Below are 19,476 nucleotides of genomic sequence, written 5' to 3'. Positions count from 1 at the left end.
ACTCTTAACCTATAGTCTCCCACTATTGTTTTCTTCATACAGTTTTCTATTATGACATTATCAATCCAGCTGCCACTCTGAGCCTCTTTGTGTTGTTCATGCCATTTAAGTGCTTGTTGTTGTGCACATAGTTAGCATATTAAATATTCTTACTTTTCTACAGTCAACATTCAGCACTCCCTTTTTTTGTGGTATTACTGACCCATTTGGGAAGCCTTTTCCCATTGTCAACATTAAATAATGAGCGTAAAAGTCAATTAGTCAGTTATCTAATAATTTTATCCAAAAAATGTGTAGGTGTGTTCACACTACTTTACCTGACGAAGACCATCTTTCGTGGAACCGTTTGCAATCATGTTTAAATTTTTGGGGAACATCAAGCAGTGTGTGGGTACTTTTTGATTTCCAGTACACCTCATATGAATTTAAAAAACATTTTAGGAAATACACTATTTCTTTGCCGGGTGCCTGGCAACCTCATGGTGATGAGGACCCCAGCAAATAACCCCCTTTAATCCACAGCATGTTGTTTTTTTCACTTTTTGTGGATTTTGTTTGGATTAAGTTCATTAGTGAGCTTTAGAGTTGCTGGTATCTTCAGACAGTCTTTAACTTATGCTAAGCTAATTTGCTGATGGCTGTGGCTTAATATTCACTGGACAGAAAGAAAAGTGGTATCAATCTCAGCACGAAAGCAAAACAAAACAAGTCAAAATATTCCTTTAAGGATGTGAATGTTATAGGTTAACTATCAATGGGTAAGAAAATATGACATACTTAATGGAGGTAATAATTGGGTATGATGAAGGGCTGTGCAATTGTGATCAGTAAATAAATAACTGTATTTGAGCTCTGAATGATTAGACGTTTTTGATAAAGATGGATGACAGTGGTGGGGGGAATGTCACCTCCTGTGCACATGATTCAGCTACGCCCCCGAACTCAGCAGCAGTCATATGAGAGATTGGCGAGGGGAAGATAGCACAAAGAGGGAAGGGGAGAGAAAAGACAGGGAAGGAGGAGGTCTGCGTAAACCCCGCCTCCGGTCTCGGATCCTCTCGCAAGTCTTATTCACAGCCTCTCACGTTGAGGATAGAGAGAGAAAGGGGAGAAACAAGAAGAAGGGCATGCGAAGAAGAAGAAGGGGAGAAGCAAAACGACCATGGCAATATCCAAATCGTCTCAGCTTGAGATAGTGTCCGATCACAGCGCACCTCTACCACCGTCGACCACTGCACGGAGCATGCAGTCGCACAATAGACACAGCCCAGATGAGTGAGGAGCGATACCTGGGCCGTGGACAAAATGAGGGTCATCTTCATCCAAAACGCCGGTTTTGTCGCAGCTTTCTCGCCTTTTAGATGTGAGTCGGTGCTTTTGGAAGCGTTTAGGACGACAGATAAGGTGAACGAGCCAGAATTAACAGCTAGATCATGCAGGTCGATTGAGTAGTGAGGAGATCAGACCAATTGATTTAGTCATTTTTTCTTTTATTGGGATAGAGCTTGCATTATAGCCAATTTATCATCATTAAATCCAAAGTGTATTCAGCTTCCGGCATGCTGCCTGCTTCCGAAATCTGAATACATATTTTATTATATTGGCACTATAATTAATTTTTATCCAGTAATACACGACTATGTATCAGGTAATTATGGACCGATAATGTCCTTATAGACTTGTTGTGCTTAATCCATTAGTAGATTGATTATATAGCGATATAAACATGAATAAGTAGGAGGATAAATCTCTGTTCACTTTGATCAAAGCCAATTGATCAACCGAGACAATCTGGAAATGTTAATTTCCACATGTAATAGGCTATGACTAGTAGGCTACGCGTTATTCCTTGTAATTTATTTATTTATTATTACTATTATTAGACCTATAAGTATTATATTAGCAATTTATTTTAGGTAGGTAGTTTGAAATATTTAACAGTGGGAAGGTAAAACGCTTCCCTAGTGAGATGGAAACCGCTTATTTATCCCCCCGCCGGGGGGCAACGCGTCCTGAGGCCCAGAGAGGCCAAACCTCCGCGGGGGGTGACCTCTCCCCTCCAGCCTCCCCTCCAGCTCCAGCTCCATCCCTACCTGCCGGCAACTCAACCGAAGAGACCCCGGCAAGCAGTGATGGACGGAGAAACTCGGGCGTGAAGAAACACCACCACAAGCATAACCTGAAACACCGCTACGAGCTGCTGGAGACGCTAGGAAGAGGCACATATGGTAAAGTCAAGAAGGCCATTGAGCGACACTCCGGCAGAGAGGTGAGCCACTTAACAGATACTCTAAGCAGCTGTAAACTTCTGCCATGATGCTTTTAGTCGGTCCAGACGCTTGCAGGCAACTTGTGTTCTTAAAGCGCTTTAGGAGCCACTACAAAAAAAAACATTGGTCAAAAAAATAGTTTGTTGCTCTCATAGGCGTGTGCATGACTCCCTCCCCCCGGGAATTTCCCCTTTGCTCAGAAGGGCCCATGGGGCCAGGGTGTTGTGGCTGCACACGCCATGTCCTGTGCGGGGCCTCACGACGGGTGCTGGAGTGCAAATCCGGCTACTGACTGACTGATGTGACTCCAATGATCCCAGTAGGAATCATGGACAACAGCTAACAGGCCCCAGAGAGAGACTACTAGGGCCCACTCACATTTTTTGACACAGTGTTTTAGACACAGGCTTTATATCCTTTCGGTTTTGTTTTAATGTTGCTATGTGGGTGTGAGTTTGTTTGCAGAGGTCAGTCAAACACTTTCTGTTTCTTTATAAAGAAGGAAAAAAAAAATGCAGGCTGTCTTTGCCATAGTAAACTCATCTGCTGTAATGACCTTGCAGACCAGCACATCTCTCCAAATATTTTCTCCTGTGGCAAAATGTGCCCCCTGTGCCCATCCTGGCAGGACATGAGGAACTGTCCATGCACTGAGAACACAGGGGGGAAACTTAGTATCTATCAACAATGTCCCCTAATGGTTTCATAGCTCCTGGCAAATGAATGCTTGCTAGGGGGACCGTAAACTCTCCGGTTGGGCTTACTCTCTCTTGGCCTGTCCCACTTGGATCCTTGTCCATGTCTTCATTTTCCTATTTATTATGACCATGGCAGCAGCTCGAATGTGAAGCCTATTTTACTTTCACTAGCATTGTAGAATTGCACAATGCACATTGACTGGAAGGGTCCAAATAAATTATAATTATTATTATTATAAGTTTATTATAAATTATTAAGCGGATAAGCGAAGATGGATGGATGGATATTATATTATATTATTATAAATTATTTTGTCATGAGAGAGTTTGAGATATTGTTTCTCTACAATAACTCAAAAGACTTGTTTTCATTCCGAAATGTATTGTTTGAACGAATTGCATTATTTGCCAGCCACCCACAAGGTTTGTTTGTTTCTAAAGCCATACTTTAAAGCATACCCCACAGGTACTTATGTTTTAAACTACATCTCTTAACCAATCTTCAAGAAAGTCCATGCAAACTAGGTGTCAGTTTATCAGGTACACCTAGCTGAAACTAATCTAGTCTAACTAGTCTCATACCACAGTCCTGCATCAAATCCTACCTACATAAAGGTTATAATGTTGAATCAATTTCATGGTCATATTGGCGGATGTACCGGTAGTTTGTGCTGCTATTGATATGTATTGCATTACACAGAGAGGTGTTTCTGTTATTTAGCCGACCCTCTCTGATAGCAATGGGGTGGGCAAAATAATAAAAAACACCTGTCAGTATACAAATAATTCTTTCTAGGTCCAAATTCAGTGGCCTAAGGCCTTCCCTTCTCCTGTAATGTGCTGCAATGTCCTGAGCATAGCATTCAGACTTTAAATAGCATCTCAGTATCGTATAGGAGTTCCTTGCACCACTGTGTTTTACGTGGGAGTTTGTATATCTTAGGAAACCAGCAGAAAACAGACAGAGCATAACTGCCGGCCACCTTACGGGCCACGTGTTGCTGGCACCGCGTTGCAAGAGTTTACTTGACCTCTGACTTTAAGTTAGTCCCTGTAGTGTCTGTATGGCAGATACAGCTGCGTGGTGAGACTGTTATGCAATCATCTTGACTCCCTGTACCTTTACTGGTTCGTTCCACAAACCAAATGAGAAGAGCAGAGAGAACTAAGTAAGGAGACAGACTGAGAAAGTTTTGTGTGAGACTTTTTGTATGCATGTGTGGAACGAGCTCAAGGCACATGAGAAAGATTGATTAGATGTGGGCACATTCAGTGTGTCAGCGAAAGTAGAAATGAGTGACTGTCTGCTTTAATCTGCAAAGCAATATGTTGTAGTGCTTGGCAGCTCAGTTGAAACCCAACATTATATGGAGTGCAATTGATCATAGAGATCATAGAGGGGATATGTGACATATGCACAAGCCTCTAGAAGATGAGTTTCATGTTTGTATACTCATGAGAGAGAGACAGAGAGTGTGTGTGTCTTAGTATTTGCCATCTAGAACATTATAGTAAAAAGGTTGTGGTGACAGCCAGGCCTGAAATGGGCAGTGACACTTAAAAGGCCATCCACAGCAGGAAATGAGATTTAAGGGGAAGTTTAATAGCCTGTATGGGGTATCTATCACAGACAGGGAAGCCCACAACCATAACAACAGAGGGACAGCCTTAGTTAAAGGGGTTAGAGAGTCATATTAATAAGAGCTTAAAGCACCAGATTACATCATTCCCCAACAATGGATTCACTGGAGAGGTACGCAAGAGGGGAAAACACTGACATTCCTCTGCTATTTGTGGTGCCGTTGATGAGGTATTATGATTCCTGGCTGTGTTTGAGAATATATTTTTTTGGAAAAGTGACGGGCCTCTTCCTCTCACTGACTCTCTCTTTCTCCTGCTAAACTCTGAGTCAGACACACACACACTCAACACAGCAGATGATCATGATCTTTAGAGAACACAGAGAAGGGTGAGCTTGTGATGAATACTTCATCTATTTTAATGGCCTGAGAAAGTGGAGGAAGATGTCAGGCTCCAGTGAAGCGAAGCATGGACTTTCACTTCAAACAGCTCTGTTGCGAACAAGGATGGGGGGTGGGGGGCATACCTGGCAGGGGCCGGCATGGGCAGCAGTACAGCGCCTGTTTACTGTGAGTGACAGTAATAGGGATCCACTTAAGGACAAGCGTAGCTGTGTCAGCCATCCCGGCCAGCTGGCAAGTGGCTGATCTGCAGTCCTGTTTAATGATCCACATCGGGGTCAGGGCAGGGGAACATGAGGAGATAGACAAGAGATACCTGGCTTTATCTCAAACCCAATGTGGGAGAGCTGGCTAATTCAATAAATTAACTTACTGCGTGGAATGAAGACCATGGCTGTTAAAGATTGATTACCCTTTTTGGAGAAAATTGTGGTTTTAGGCAGTAGTTATACAGAGAACTGCCTTTGCATGTATCTTTTGTAGGTCATTTCTCAGTTGTTGCCTAAATTAATACATTCCTGAATTAATTCCTACATTAAATCCAGGAAGGTTACTCACATTATGACTCACTGTTAAACACCAAAGTCAAAAAATGTACTCACGTTTTGGGAATCAGGGATAAAATCTTGATGAATCTGATGAGGTAAACAGAAGGAAAAGATCAGTGTTAAGACACAAACAACTTTTACCAATTATGAACACAGCATGTGGACCCCCTGGACCTCATCTTGCTTATTATGGTATAATTTCTTTAAATTCTATGTAATCAAGGCATGCTCTGGAAAGGAACTATTCCGGTTTGGGGTTATTTTTATTGATGTACACAGTAATTAGTTTGGCACTCGCTACTGCCTGTGGTTTCTGTTGAATGGAATAAAGCTGGGCTCCTCAGAATACTACCGCTTAGATAGGAGAGGACAAAAGTTTAAACTAACAGAATTCAGAGCATACAGACTCTATAGAGGCCTGATCAAAGCAAACCCAGGACTCAATCCAGAATGTTTAGGCTACAATTATAGTAACATATGTACTCTCGATTAGTTTCTTTGGAAAAGGCCCCTAACCTCTTATTTAAAGAGTACATAGGCTAGAGGGTTGAATGCATCCAATTGTGGCCGACTCTTACCCCGGTGGCATAGCCATAACAGTGAAAAATTGTCAAATCAAGTGTAGTTGTTGACTGCTGAACCTCCTGTAGCAGGCCCATTGGCAAGGCAAGTAGACTGATTCACTTCCTCAACCCCTGCCCATTCTCCTGATTCCTCCATAAAACTCACAACAGGCCAGCTTTTCAGGCTATTTCAAAACTAGGCCATTAGCTGTAGTTAATCAGAATGACTAAAAATAAGAGGCCGCGTTTAATGTACTGTCTTCTCAAGGACTTTTTGACGGGGGAGGAAACACGGCTGTGTAGGTTAATACTGACATCTGATTTATGGAAGAGCACTCTGACCTGCATGCCTCCCTGCCTTCCTCCTGAGAACATTAAACACCTCCCTTATCACCTTTTCATGATATTCAGGGTCCTCATCTGCTTTCAGATAGACGGTTACTATGGAAACCCCACATTTCACCATGTGAATCTGACTTCTGAAATCTCCGTGAGAGACGGGTTGGGGGCCCAGCCCAAAACACTGACTAATACCTGGTTAAATGAGTACAAAGCAAGCCTCCATTGTGGCATCATATGTCAGGTTGTTTTTCACCCTAATTTTGCTTTATACAGAATAAAGTAAATTACACAGTGTGAGACTAAGATGACCTCCTTGTTTGACTCATCTCATAACAGCAAGGCCTGGGTCAAATGTTCTTATACAGGCCCTACACCCCTGAAAGGGGAGCTAAATGAGGTAGATGAAGTCGACAGTTTATTGGGGAAAGATATGTAGCAATACATATTGAGTTGGCTCACATGTTTTTACTGAGACAGTATGTACCCTGCAAGAGCCATGTACATTTTTAAGTTCACTGATAATATATAGAATGTGACATGAATACGCTTTAGTCTTCTTTTACGGTTTTCTTTGGTCATTTCCCATTCCATATTAAATCAGCATATTTATGTAGTCAGTTTAAGTGGGCAAAAAGGATAATGTGTTGCACCCCAGTTATCTGTTTCTGTGAAATCTGTATGCATGTGAATGTAAATCTGTTGTATGTTGCTATAAGTTAACTGATCAAAGTGTCTTCTATTTCCAGGTTGCTATCAAGTCAATTCGGAAGGAGAAGATCAAGGACGACCAAGACATGGTTCACATCCGCAGAGAGATTGAGATCATGTCATCCCTCCGTCACCCACACATCATCTCTATATATGAAGGTGATCATTGTCTGCATGTCTGGAAATATATACACACAACAAATTATACACGCTCACGCTCGTTTGCCTTGAACGCACATAAACAAAAACACACGTCCGAAATCCACCCCTCCCTCAGCTCATTCAGCACTTGTGGCCAAGCTGCAGGATTGTCATGTTATGACATGCAGATGTCATAATAAGACCTGCACTACAGCTCTGGGATGTTATTCATCTTCTCTGCTCTTTCTGGATGCCTGGGCCGGTTAAAGTCTGGATGGCTTTGGATCTCTCTGAATGTGTGTGTGCATGTGTGCTTTGAATGTTTGTGTGTAAGGGGGGGTGGTATTCTACTGTAAGGGATTGCCTGTCCACATCTAAGAGGTCTCATCTCTTGTCTTCTCTGGTCTTGATCTCAGGGCCAGACATCTGCTGATACTTAGAGACAACTGCATCTGGAAACCAGACTCTACTTATGTATGTGTGTGTTTGCACGTGTGTCTGCATAAGTCCTTGTGTGTGTGTGTGTGTGTGTGTGTGTGTGTGTGTGTGTGTGTGTGTGTGTGTGTGTGTGTGTGTGTGTGTGTGTGTGTGCGCGCGCGCGCGCGTAATGTTGTGTGTGTGTCTATCTAGGGAGAGACTGAATTGACCTTAGTCATCCAGGCTTGCACCCTGTCTGACCCTGGTCCAGTGCTATGCAGAGGGAGGAAAGGCCTTAAGCCTTCCCTGGAGCAACATCAACATATATCTACCTCAGGAAGCAACTCTCTAAATATCAAAGCCTTCAAGTCAGGCTTTAACGGCTCTTTTTTATTTTATATATGAGCCCTTTTGAATGACCTTAACTTCATTTAAAGAAAACCTAGATTAGAATTAATGATGAATGTAAAGGTTGAACAATTCCCATTGAGTTATTTCAACATATTGCTTGAAATAAATCATCTCTTATAATGTAGTCTGGGTCTATGTGCCGGCAATTAAAGTCACAAGGCGCCGCAGTGTGAGTCGGTTTCATATGATTTGTGACTATTTTTATGCCAGTATCAACAAAGCAACACTTTCAATGCCATTTTCAGTATAGCTGCCCTATCACAATGGCAGCCAGTTGTGTGCCACTGCCCAAACTGGCTTACCCACTGTCCTTTGTTCAGTGTCAAAGTCCCCAGGTTGTTATCAGCAATGGGAATATGTGACAAACATCACTATTTGTCATGGGAACGTGCCAGTAGTCAGCTGGAGGACTGAAGTGCAGCCAAGTTTTTTTTGTTTTGTAGGAGAATGATTAAAAGAACACCCAGCTTCATAAACTCCTAAGAGGCTGTATGGTGTTCCAATGTGTGCTGCCTTCCTTTACAAGCAGCCTACTCCACCAACAAACTCGACCAGACTCATTGCTCTTGCTCTTTGGTGTTTCTCCTCAAACCCAGCGTTTACTGTTGTGGCCTGGCCTCCACCCAGCCTTGCCTTAGAGATATAAAGGCCCCAAGATTTGTGTGTCCGGCAACACCCTCTTCAACAGGCCCTGCTAACTGCCTTGTGTGAAGCAAAGCTGAACCAGATGTGTGTGTAAAGATTGATTTTCACCACTCCCTCACATTCTGCATCCATCAGCATGCTGTGCAGGGGCATTTAAAAGTGGATTTTGCTCATCGCTCCTCAGGCATAACTTGGTACCCTAGTGCCCACCTTTTAAAACAAATCATCAACCCCAAAGAATGCTGTCAACGCAAACGCATGTTGTTGCCCTTTAGCTGGGACAGAGCCAGGCTAGCTGTTTCCCCTTGTTTCTAGTCTGAAGGCTAAGCAACCAGCTTGGCTGTTGCATCATATTTACTGTACAGATATGAGAGTGGCATTGATCTCCTTTAACTCTCAGAAAGGAAGCTGCTGCATTCTCTATAGGTGAAATATTCCAAGATATTTATTTAAACTCTGAAGATCTTTTGTTATGGTTAGCTCAGTTCAGTAAATAATCACCAATTCAATAAATAACCTGTAATCCGCATAAAAACACCTAAATCAGAAAGTGTATTATTGTAGTAAAAGTATTATTGTCTGCATCAATAGTACTCCACCACTTTTCTGTATTACACTTTGTAATAGTGCTCTTCGTGTCCCTTGTGCAAGCTTGCAACATTGTCTATCATCAGTGTCAGCAATAGGACAATAGGTGCTAATTAGTCAGAGATGAGGGCCTGACCTACGAACAAAGCCTGATGAGTGACAGCAAGGCTGTAGTGGTGGCTGGCGTACCCAACGGGCTGTAACACACCCAAAATATGTGAGCCAGGTAATTACTTCACCACCAGGGGTCAAAGGTAAATGTCAGTGCAAGCTAAGAATTGGCTCTCCAAGCACAACCCCACCACGGATCACCGTGAATGCCACCCCAGGAGGTCACCACTCCGTCCACCAATCAGAGGGCTGGATCTGCCCTCCCAGGGTGCTTGGCTTACATCCCGTCTGTTACTTCCCGAGCAGCCAGACAGTCACAATCGGGGAGCATTACCATCACTCAGCAACTGTGTGTTTTTGTAGAGGATTATATCTTTAAAAGGACCCTGGAAGGGGGTGAGGAAAGTAGTGTGACAAACTATGAAGGTGCTCACTCAAGGGTGCAGAAAGCAGAGGCCCTCACCCTCGGTGACCCTGCTGTGTGGGAAAATCACCCCCACACAATGCGGCACAACATGGCTGACTATGTTATTGTGATCTACTCAGTATTCCCTCGGTCTTTCTCTCTCTCCTTCTCTCCCTGCCTAACCATTTTCATTCCCTTCATGCCAAAGCGCTGGGAGAGAAGTATGTTGCCAAGTTGAAATTATACAGCAGAAGGCTAAATACTGACACAGAATGATACGTTTGGTGACTGCAGTTGGATAGGAATTCATAACAGTAATACAACTGTAATAACATTTCTTTTTCCAGTTACCAGATGTGTAACAAGCAACAATTTTAATTCAACTGGTACTGTGTAAGTTAATGTAAAAAAAATTAAACGTTTAAATTAGGGGTGCTGGAAAAAATTTGTACGGTATAGTATCGTGATATTTTCTGTGGCAATACTGTATCGATACACAGAAACCAAGTATCAATCTATTACTATATATGTGTTGGTTAGTTTGTAGCAATACAATTGAAGTGACATGAACAAACAGAGAAATTGATCTTTTCAGATAAAACAGGTGTTGACAAAGTTTCCTTTTGGGGACATCATTTGAAATTGGGAAAAATTTGAAGTTGGAAAAAACTAAAACTAAATAAATAAATGGCTATATATATATATATATATATATATATTGCAATATGTTTAAAATTGCAATAATATCATATCTTGACATAAGTACCGTGATGATATCGTATTGATATCATCACCCCTGATTCCCACCCCTAGTTTAAATCATGTTGTTGTCTTTTCTAACAGCCAGATTGAAAATGAATTATCCAGCATTGTTTGCTATTTTTATTCTTGATTTGTTTTGGTCATATAAAAGTTCAACAGCTGTCATATATAAAACATTAGAAACTGTATACATTTTCACTACTTTGACTTTAACGAGTAAACAGAAGACACACAAACAGTTACATGAATATTACTTGGCTTCCATCATTATTGAGAAAGTTGAATTATCTTAGAATAAAAAGGGGATGATTGTTAAGTAATGCATTAGTTTTTCTGAATAAATAAGCCTAATTTTGCTGTGAGAACGGGAAGTTGCAGTTGCTACCATAATACAATAAATTTAATTTAATTGAATTTAAACTGTTGTATAACCTTTTATGTGATATGGACACACTATGGTGGTTAAGCATGTGGGAATGTGTTGTGAAATGTGTTGACATGATGTGAAGTTGAAGTGATGTGTCAAGGGCATCGCTTGACACTATAGTATACTGTCTGCAAAGCTAACTCTGTCTCCTTGTTTTGGTTTCTGCTTTCTCTCTGTTTTCACTGCTCTCCGCTTGCTCTGGTCTCTGAGGAGTGGGCTTGATTGAGTTAACAGCCCCTCCCTGCAATGTTTTGAAGGAGCCAGACTCATGAGGTGGGGTTTGGGTGATGTAACCCTGGGAGAAATGTAGAGATGTAATGTGCTCCTCTGGAATTTGTATCCCTTCTCCAAAACTGAAAGGAGGGTATACTGGTTTATTCTGCATTTTACACAACAACGTCCATTTGTGATTTAATTATGATAGAATGAACCTGGAATTACTTTGTAAGTGGTCCTCCCATCTCTCTTGCCATTCATATAGATGTATTTTACTGAAAATAGATCTTAATGGACTCCAATTGTTTTCTTATCATTTCTTAGTGTTTGAGAACAAGGACAAGATCGTTATTGTGATGGAGTACGCCAGCAAGGGCGAGCTGTATGACTACATCAGCGAGCGCCGGCGCCTGAGTGAGCGGGAGACGCGACACTTCTTCAGACAGATAGTCTCCGCCGTGCACCACTGCCACAAGGTGAGAAAACCCACACCATACTGTACATAGAGAAAAAACTTGAACATTCATTTTCTTGGTCATCTTTAATCTCTCTTTGCCTCTCTCACACACATTCAGACTTTGTTTTCCAGGCCACAGCATGCTTATTATAACATTAACCATGCACCTTCACAGTCAGCCATATAGCCAGTTAATCTGCAGGTCCTACACAGTATGCTTTTCTTGGCGCTGGTGTCAGGGAGTCATCTGTTTCTGAGCGAAGATGGAACACAGGCCAGTTTAATTCAGGCTTACACTCCGATTACAGTGCGCCAAACAGTCCCTGCGTTAATTCTGTCCTCATCTGTTGACACGCTGATGGATGTCCCGAGATACCCCCAAAACTTTCCCCCAGAGATTTAGCTCCAGCCACACCCATGTCAACCCCTGTTCCACATCTCACTAACTCCCATAAAAACCCCAAGGTCCCACGGCTTGTTTGGATGGGCTCCCCTCTTGTCATTCTCCTCCCAGCTGGAGATAGGGATGATGTCATGGTCCTCAGATAGGAGAGTCCCATGAATGATGAATCATCACTACCAAGCACAACCTCCCACCGGGTGTGGTGGTGTGAGTCACTGACACAACAAGCAAACAACCGTTTCTTCATTGTATCCACCAATCAGGATCATGTGAACATGAGCTCCCCGCCAGGCAATAACCAATGTGAGATGCCATGCAGAGCGCAACCCTTGGGGGTGGAGTGACGGGTGAAGTCACTCCTCCACATCTGAGCTGGGTTCTGTCTGTCTGCATACCACTTCTTTTTTTTTTTAAACCCAGGCATAACAGCATATTTGTTTTTTAATCCCTAGATGTTGTGAGAACATCATTCATACAGCATGGTAATTACAGGCTCATGTTTGTGTGACACATGTGAGTCGATTTAAAAAGGAAAACCACAGCAGATGTCAGCATAAAGACCCCAGAGGGGACAAGACCAATTAAAGAGTACTAGACCAACAGGCTGCCTTGATTTCCCCCGAGAGCCACAAGCTAGCTTTGTCAGAGTAAATCATTTCTTAATACACTGGACTGTTTATTACTTGGAAAACACTCCATCTCTCGTGAATAATGCATGGATAGATGCATCAATCATTACTTTGTTTTTGTTTTTTCTCATTGTCTTTCAGAATGGAGTGGTACACAGGGATCTGAAACTGGAAAATGTGCTACTGGATGAAAACTGTAATATTAAGGTAAGTTTGCCCCTTGATTTGTGAAACTCAAATTACCTTTGTGTGAGGGATTAACAATCACATTGCTAGTGTAAAATTCACATATACCCATGTTTCTACAGATTGCTGATTTTGGGCTGTCCAACCTCTACCATAAGGACAAGCTGCTGCAAACCTTCTGTGGCAGCCCACTCTATGCTTCACCAGAGATTGTCAATGGGAGACCTTACCATGGTCCAGAGGTAAGGCCAATTGAACCAAATAATGACTAAAACCCCAGCTGTTTGTGTGTGAACTTAATTTCCAGGACATGATATCCTTTAATGTATGATCCTCCCTAGCTGTTTAATTTGGTATGAACCTCCCAGATTTCTCACTTTATATAGCTTTCATCATTATTATCTCACTAGGGATTATCATCATCACATAGGCCATACACAAAGAGGTGGATAGGCTTTATTTTCTGCTTCTTTGATGGGATTACTGTTAGTCTCCAGTAAATGGGAGGTCTCTCTTGCAACAACACAGTGGGTCAACTCCGATGCTGTCTGCATCCCTTCCCTGTCCTCCCCTTCCTACAATGTCTGGGTCCTTTGAAGTGAGGAATTGGAGGATAGTTTTCCTCACTTTCTCTTCATCTTAATGGGATTGGAATGTGCTTTCACAGCCTCAAAGAGACGCTCATGGTCAAAGTCAAATAGTTTTGGTGAAAGAAAGAGTGAAAATGTCTCCCCAAAACCACTTATCTGGCAATTCCAGACGCATTCTGAAGGGCGTCGTCTCTAAAATTGCATCAGTTACATAAAACAAAGCAACAGAGGAGGAAAAAAACGTGCATTTTTAGATATTCAAGCCCAACCGTTCAATTTAGCGTAATTCACTATAATTTACTCCAGAGTGCTAAAAACTACAGCAGTCCGATTGCAATCGAAATTACAGAACCCCAGATGGGGTGAGGCCACAAATTACAGCAAACACAGGCAACGAAAATAGAACACAACAATAGTGCATGCCCTGTCTCGCCCTCGGGAACGGACCAATGGCAACAGGAGAGAGAAACATTCCTGATGTGGGTCCAGATCCTTTGAGGAAGTACACTTGCTCCTGAACTGGCTCTATCTGATTTCCTCTTCCTAGACTATGTCTCAAAGCTTCAGCTACCGCCATCAGAAGCACATTCCTCAGGACATCTCATCCTCCCTTAACCACAGTCAATACACACACACACACACACACACACATCACAATTCCCTATTCGTCACAGTCTCACATACACACAGACACACAGTGAGACAGGTCATCTGCTGATGACTGGATGGCAGTGTGTCTCCAGCGAGTCATCAGGGGCCAGGATATCACGACTCTGTCATCTCTGCTGGAGTCATTACCCTCTTCCTCTCCCACCACTTCCCACGTGGCTCTGCACCTCCTCATGCCCCAGACACAAAGTCTTATGTAACCGTTTACTTAGAAAGTCACATTGCATTAGGTTGGTGGTCACAAAGTACCTTCTTCTGCTTCATAAGAGAGAGAGTGGGGGTTGGGGGCGGGGACCAGAGCACTGGCATTTGTCATTACTTCTATGAAAGACACGCTGGAGAATCTCTGCAGCATCACAAGCTCTTTAACAGAGATGTTGTATGATGTTAGTGTGAAAAAGGGATTGTGGTGCTTATTAATGTCAAAGTAAAAAAAAAAGGTCTGCTATGATGTTGAGCAGAGCTGAGATCATTCCGCAACATTCATTTTAATGCCATGAATCACTAATCAAAACAGTACTGGGAAGACTGCATTTCCATTGCATAACACCAAATCTAACCCGCCTCAACTTTTAGTTTGATTAGCTTGCAGCATACAGTATACAAGTCTTTATTTGATGGACAGTGTGCGTTCTTCATATGACTAAATTAACTAGTTTATAACCATTATTTTTTTTTATTTTCCCCAGGTTGACAGCTGGGCTCTGGGGGTGCTGCTGTATACTCTGGTCTACGGGACCATGCCATTTGATGGGGGAGACCACAAGAACCTCATTCGCCAGATTAGCAACGGCGATTACAAAGAGCCCACTCAGTCCTCAGGTACTGCAGGAACCTCTACATATTTGTATTTTTTTTCTATTTTTTGTCATGCTAGGAAAACACACCTGATCCCAGTGCCCTTTATAAAACTATATCATAAACTATACTTGGCAAATGTGTTTCAGCTGGAGTGAAGATAGAGTCAGGAAATTATACAATTTCTCAGAAACTGAAACCATTGACCTCTGTCTTTCTTTCTATAAATTGTAAAGAACTCGCTTCTTTATGTGAATTCCAGAAAATACTCAAAGGTCTTTGAGACGTTGGTTTAAAATCTGTTGAATGGAATAATGAATCAGATTGCTTTCAATGTAGGCTACAAATATCGTAGAATCTGCAAAATGCATTACTCATAATGCTCTTTTTGTCCAGACACTTAATAATATCTCCTCAGCGACAAACCTGTCATACTGCTCATTGATATTTTGTATTAACAGATTAATTTTTTATTAGTCTAATTGGTTCATGAACTTAATTATGTGGTGGGAGTTGGTTGCAAAAATGCTATTTAATATTGATTGTCTCTGCAGAACAGAGCAGTCCCCAATATTAGAGTGATGATAGAGTTTGGGATGTTACTAATATAAAGACACTCCCATGGTGTGAATTTTGCCACTACCACGTGTTATATAATTGTGGTTTACACTGAACAATGTAAAAATACTATGTAAAATACTTAGTCACTAAAAGTGATGGTGTAACAGCATTGCAGTTGTTTTTAAAAGCCTCTAAATTGAATAATTGCAACATATGTGAAAAACCAGGGGAAAAAATGATATCACCACATTTTTTTCATACATCCTTGATTATTCCACTATTTTATGAAAACCTACATCAACCATGGCCAATTCCAGCATTTCATAGTCAAACTCACACTCCACTTCTCCGTTCAGTACTAATAATAGCATATGATGTGATCATGCCAAGTGGTGTGTAGTATGAGACGGCGTATAGACTGTTGTTGTTCTGTTTCCTGCCAGATGCCCGTGGATTGATCCGCTGGATGCTTATGGTGAACCCTGAGCGCCGGGCCACAGTGGAGGACATAGCCAACCACTGGTGGGTAAACTGGGGCTGGAAAAACAGTGTGTGTGACTGCGAGACCCAACGCGACCATGGAGGCTCGCCCATGCTGGCCCGCTTCATCGACTGGCAGAACCGCACTGAGCCACGTGGTTCTGGAGGCAAGGCTGCAGCCATGCCCCAGCTTCTGCGCCAGAGGCCCAAAAAGTCAAAGAAGGAAAATGTTGAGGCAGGACAAACCCACTGTGGAGCAGAGGACAAGCCAGGTCTGAAGAGACCCAAGGGGATCCTGAAGACCAGGGTTACTGAGGAGTTGGGCCAGGCAGTGCTGCCTCAACAAGCCGAAGGGGGAGAGGAAGCCTCCAGCCCAGATCAAGAGGAAGTGGAGCCGAGTCTGGGAGGGGGCTCGCCAGCTAAGATGGTGCCCTCTCTGCCCAGGAAAGGCATCTTGAAGAACAACCAACAGCGGGAATCAGGGTACTACTCCTCGCCAGAACGCAGCGAGTCCTCCGAGCTTTTAGGGGGTGCCAGTATGTCTCTGCTAGCCACCTCCCCGCCTAGGAGAGTGATGGGGAGAAAGGGCATCTTGAAGCGAAACGGCAAATACTCCACCTACAGCGGGCCTCCGTCAGCGGCAGCGGTGGCTGGAGTTCTTGGTGAGCCTCCTCCCTCAACTGACTCTGGTCTGTCCCGCAGTCAGAGTCGGCCCTCCAGTATAGTCGGAGAGGACAGCTCCGTCCTGTCCCTGTCGCCCAGCTCCCTCAGTGGGGCTGAGTGGCATTCCTCCACCCCCCACCACCGCCCAAACATCAGGGCCTGCGTCTCGGCTGAAAACCTGCTGCAGCTCGCCAACTTCAAGGGGTTCCAGGCAGCCCCGCCGCTACAGGGTCCCAAGTTCAGCCGTGGCCCCAAAACGAAAGGCTCCCCGGGGGACAATGGCAGCTTCTCCTTGCTAGGGGACCTGGAGGACATGACTCAGGTGTACCAGCAAGCCCTGGACATCAACAGCAACCTCACCTAAAAGATGGGTGGCAGAGAGAAAGAAGCAGAAGGAATTGAACATGACTGTGTGTATGTGTGTGTGTGTGTGTATGTGTGTGTACAGATGTTTATAGTTGGCATTAACGACCAGTGTGTTACTGGGATACACCTTTTAGGAAGTTGTGGTTTTCCAAATGGGGCTGAAATCTTGATGGAAATGATATGTCTTTGCACATACATACACACACAGATGTGCATACTTAGGTGCACTTCTCTGGCCTGAGGAAATTCATTTAAGGATTTGTGAACAAGTGAGCGGAGCTGGCACGAGAGAATGCCACCCAGTCTGCTTTCTTGGCCCGCCCATAGACTTTGCTGTGTTCAACATGTTTACATATTCAGCAAGAAGGCAAGTTAGAATCACAAACGCAGCAACCAGAAACTGGTTGGCTCTCCTTGTACATCACCCATTTTGAGTTTGAGTTTACAAAAGCACCTTAAAACTCACACAGAGCACATGCTTTTGTGATCTTTACTTCCTTGAAAAAAAAGAAACAAACCAGGGTCTTGTTCCAAAAATAACTGACATTGCTGATTATTTATTAATATTTTCGTAGCTTTTAGTTGTAAGTGCAAAACTGGTGGGTGCTGGCTGTTACTGGAAAAGTTCTTGTCTCCAACTCTTTGTGTGGAACTGACATATATAATTATGTTGCTCAGTGATGAGAAACATTTATATACTCAACATATATAACTGTCTGCGCTTGTAAAACACGCAGGCAAATACACCTTCATAAAAGCGTATGTCCTATATATGTGTATGATACTAGGGAATATGTAGGAAGTGCCTTTTTTGATCCCTAATAAAAAAATAAATTATGTATGTCATTTCCTTAAAGTGGAGGGAAAAGCCAGGCCAACCTGTCACCAGTTGTGCTTTTTTTTTTTTTATTTGTGAATGTGGAGAGACCCAGGGCCTTCAGCACACAGCTGACTAGCTTTTCTTGTTTTGGGGTTCAAAGGTCAATCTTAGATATTTGAGATCAAACAGTCTCGTGTCCCCCCCCACTGGCTCCTTCCACAAGTAGATCACACAGATATGCCAAGATCTACAGGTCACCTCAGAAAGACCTCCTCTGTGCTCTTTGTCAGTGTTTAAGCTCATACAGCAATTTAGGTGGTTTAGTTGAGTACGGATTTGCTGGCAGCACCAGAGGTCTGGAGGGACTCACCTAGTGGGCCATTTAGTGAAGGGAGATGACGCAGACACCATCTCACAGTCCTGGAATGTACCTGGCTCTCTTAACCTTGTTTTTTTTTTTCACATTTTTCGAGGCTATCTGATAAAACAGGCTGTTTAGTGAGAGATTACATTTTTGTTTGTTTATTTACCAAAGAAACTTAAGGTGGTTTTGATTATCAAACTAGTTCATAATTTACCCATAGCCCTTTAAAAGAGCTAAGTAAGTTGGTTTGTTTATCCCGCTGATGACACAGCAAATTCCTCAGACAAAGGCTGGAGACATGTTGGTGCTAGAGATTTCTATCAGCCCCGGTCCGACTCAGCACAGGTGGGATCTGCGGTACGTGCTCAGCCCTCCAGCTGTGTATACTAGTCCATTATGTCAACCAAGCACAATTAGCCAGCTATTGTTTTAATTTGAGAGTAAGAGAGAGGCAACGCGGAGAGATTTATCGCTAGAGGGAGAAGAAAAGAGTGTGAAAGAGTGATGCTTGGAAAGCACGGACTTTCCTGTAAAACACAGGAAAGGTCAAGGAGTTAGATTTATGTTTTGAAGAGATTGTAATGTAGAATAGTGAAAGTAAAGAAAGTGAGTAGAAAGAGTAGATGGAAAGTTTTTGTTAATACCAAAGATGTGATAAAGCTTTGGCATGGATGAGGGGAATGGATAGGTCATGGACTAATAGGAGTCCTCTGGATTTTTCTTTGAAATGGGAATCCTTCACGCTTTACCTCACGTTTTGTTTTCTTTTTCTTTTAGAGTTTTTATTTTAGGTGCTGGAGGCTGTTGATACAGCTTGTCTTGAGGGTCAGTCTGTGTGTGACTTGTGTGTCCTGCATGGCCTTAGAAAGTGTTACACTTTTCCACAGCAGCAAAAAAGTGGGGAGAACGGTGACTGACATCATCCAAAATATCAAATGATGTAGATGGAAAACCATGCAGTAGATGACCCCGAGGAATCACATGTTGAATGTTTTCAGTGGTCCTCTGGTGTGAAGAAAAGGTCCTGGATATCGATTCAAATGAAAGACCCGATGCGTATTATTTTGCATTTTATTGCCTTTTGTATTGCATTTTATTGTCAACTGGATTTACAGTGAGAAAATTATACTATGTTAGTATTTTTGTTTTATTATGCTTCTGTTTTTGATTTTCCAAAATATAAGAAACTTTATATTGCTTTATGTTATGGCAGAAAATACTTCCTTCCTTGAAGTATTAGATTTTCTCTCCAGAA

The 19,476-nt window shown here is 42.7% G+C and overlaps 1 protein-coding gene across 1 annotated transcript; it reads left to right on the top strand.

Moving 5' to 3' along the window:
* Positions 1–1,009: 1,009 nt before the first annotated feature.
* nuak1b (NUAK family, SNF1-like kinase, 1b) lies at positions 1,010–18,056 on the top strand. The gene is made up of 7 exons (XM_028586158.1): positions 1,010–2,269; positions 7,150–7,270; positions 11,560–11,711; positions 12,866–12,931; positions 13,033–13,152; positions 14,859–14,991; positions 15,972–18,056. Exons 1-7 carry the CDS (start codon positions 1,970–1,972, stop codon positions 17,033–17,035), a joined length of 1,956 nt encoding a protein of 651 aa, XP_028441959.1. The 5' UTR covers positions 1,010–1,969; the 3' UTR covers positions 17,036–18,056.
* Positions 18,057–19,476: the final 1,420 nt, after the last annotated feature.

Source organism: Perca flavescens, chromosome 8, assembly GCF_004354835.1.
Source record: "Perca flavescens isolate YP-PL-M2 chromosome 8, PFLA_1.0, whole genome shotgun sequence".
NCBI lineage: Eukaryota > Metazoa > Chordata > Actinopteri > Perciformes > Percidae > Perca > Perca flavescens.
This window is presented reverse-complemented; position numbering and strand designations above follow the sequence as displayed.

What these genes read in the sequence shown, in the direction of transcription:
- nuak1b (XM_028586158.1), top strand. Translation starts at nt 1,970, where the DNA reads ATGGAAACCGCTTATTTATCCCCCCGCCGGGGGGCAACGCGTCCTGAG. An exon ending in ATGAAAACTGTAATATTAAG is followed by an intron (nt 12,932 to 13,032) that starts GTAAGTTTGCCC and finishes ATGTTTCTACAG; the next exon opens with ATTGCTGATTTTGGGCTGTC. An exon ending in AGAGCCCACTCAGTCCTCAG is followed by an intron (nt 14,992 to 15,971) that starts GTACTGCAGGAA and finishes GTTTCCTGCCAG; the next exon opens with ATGCCCGTGGATTGATCCGC.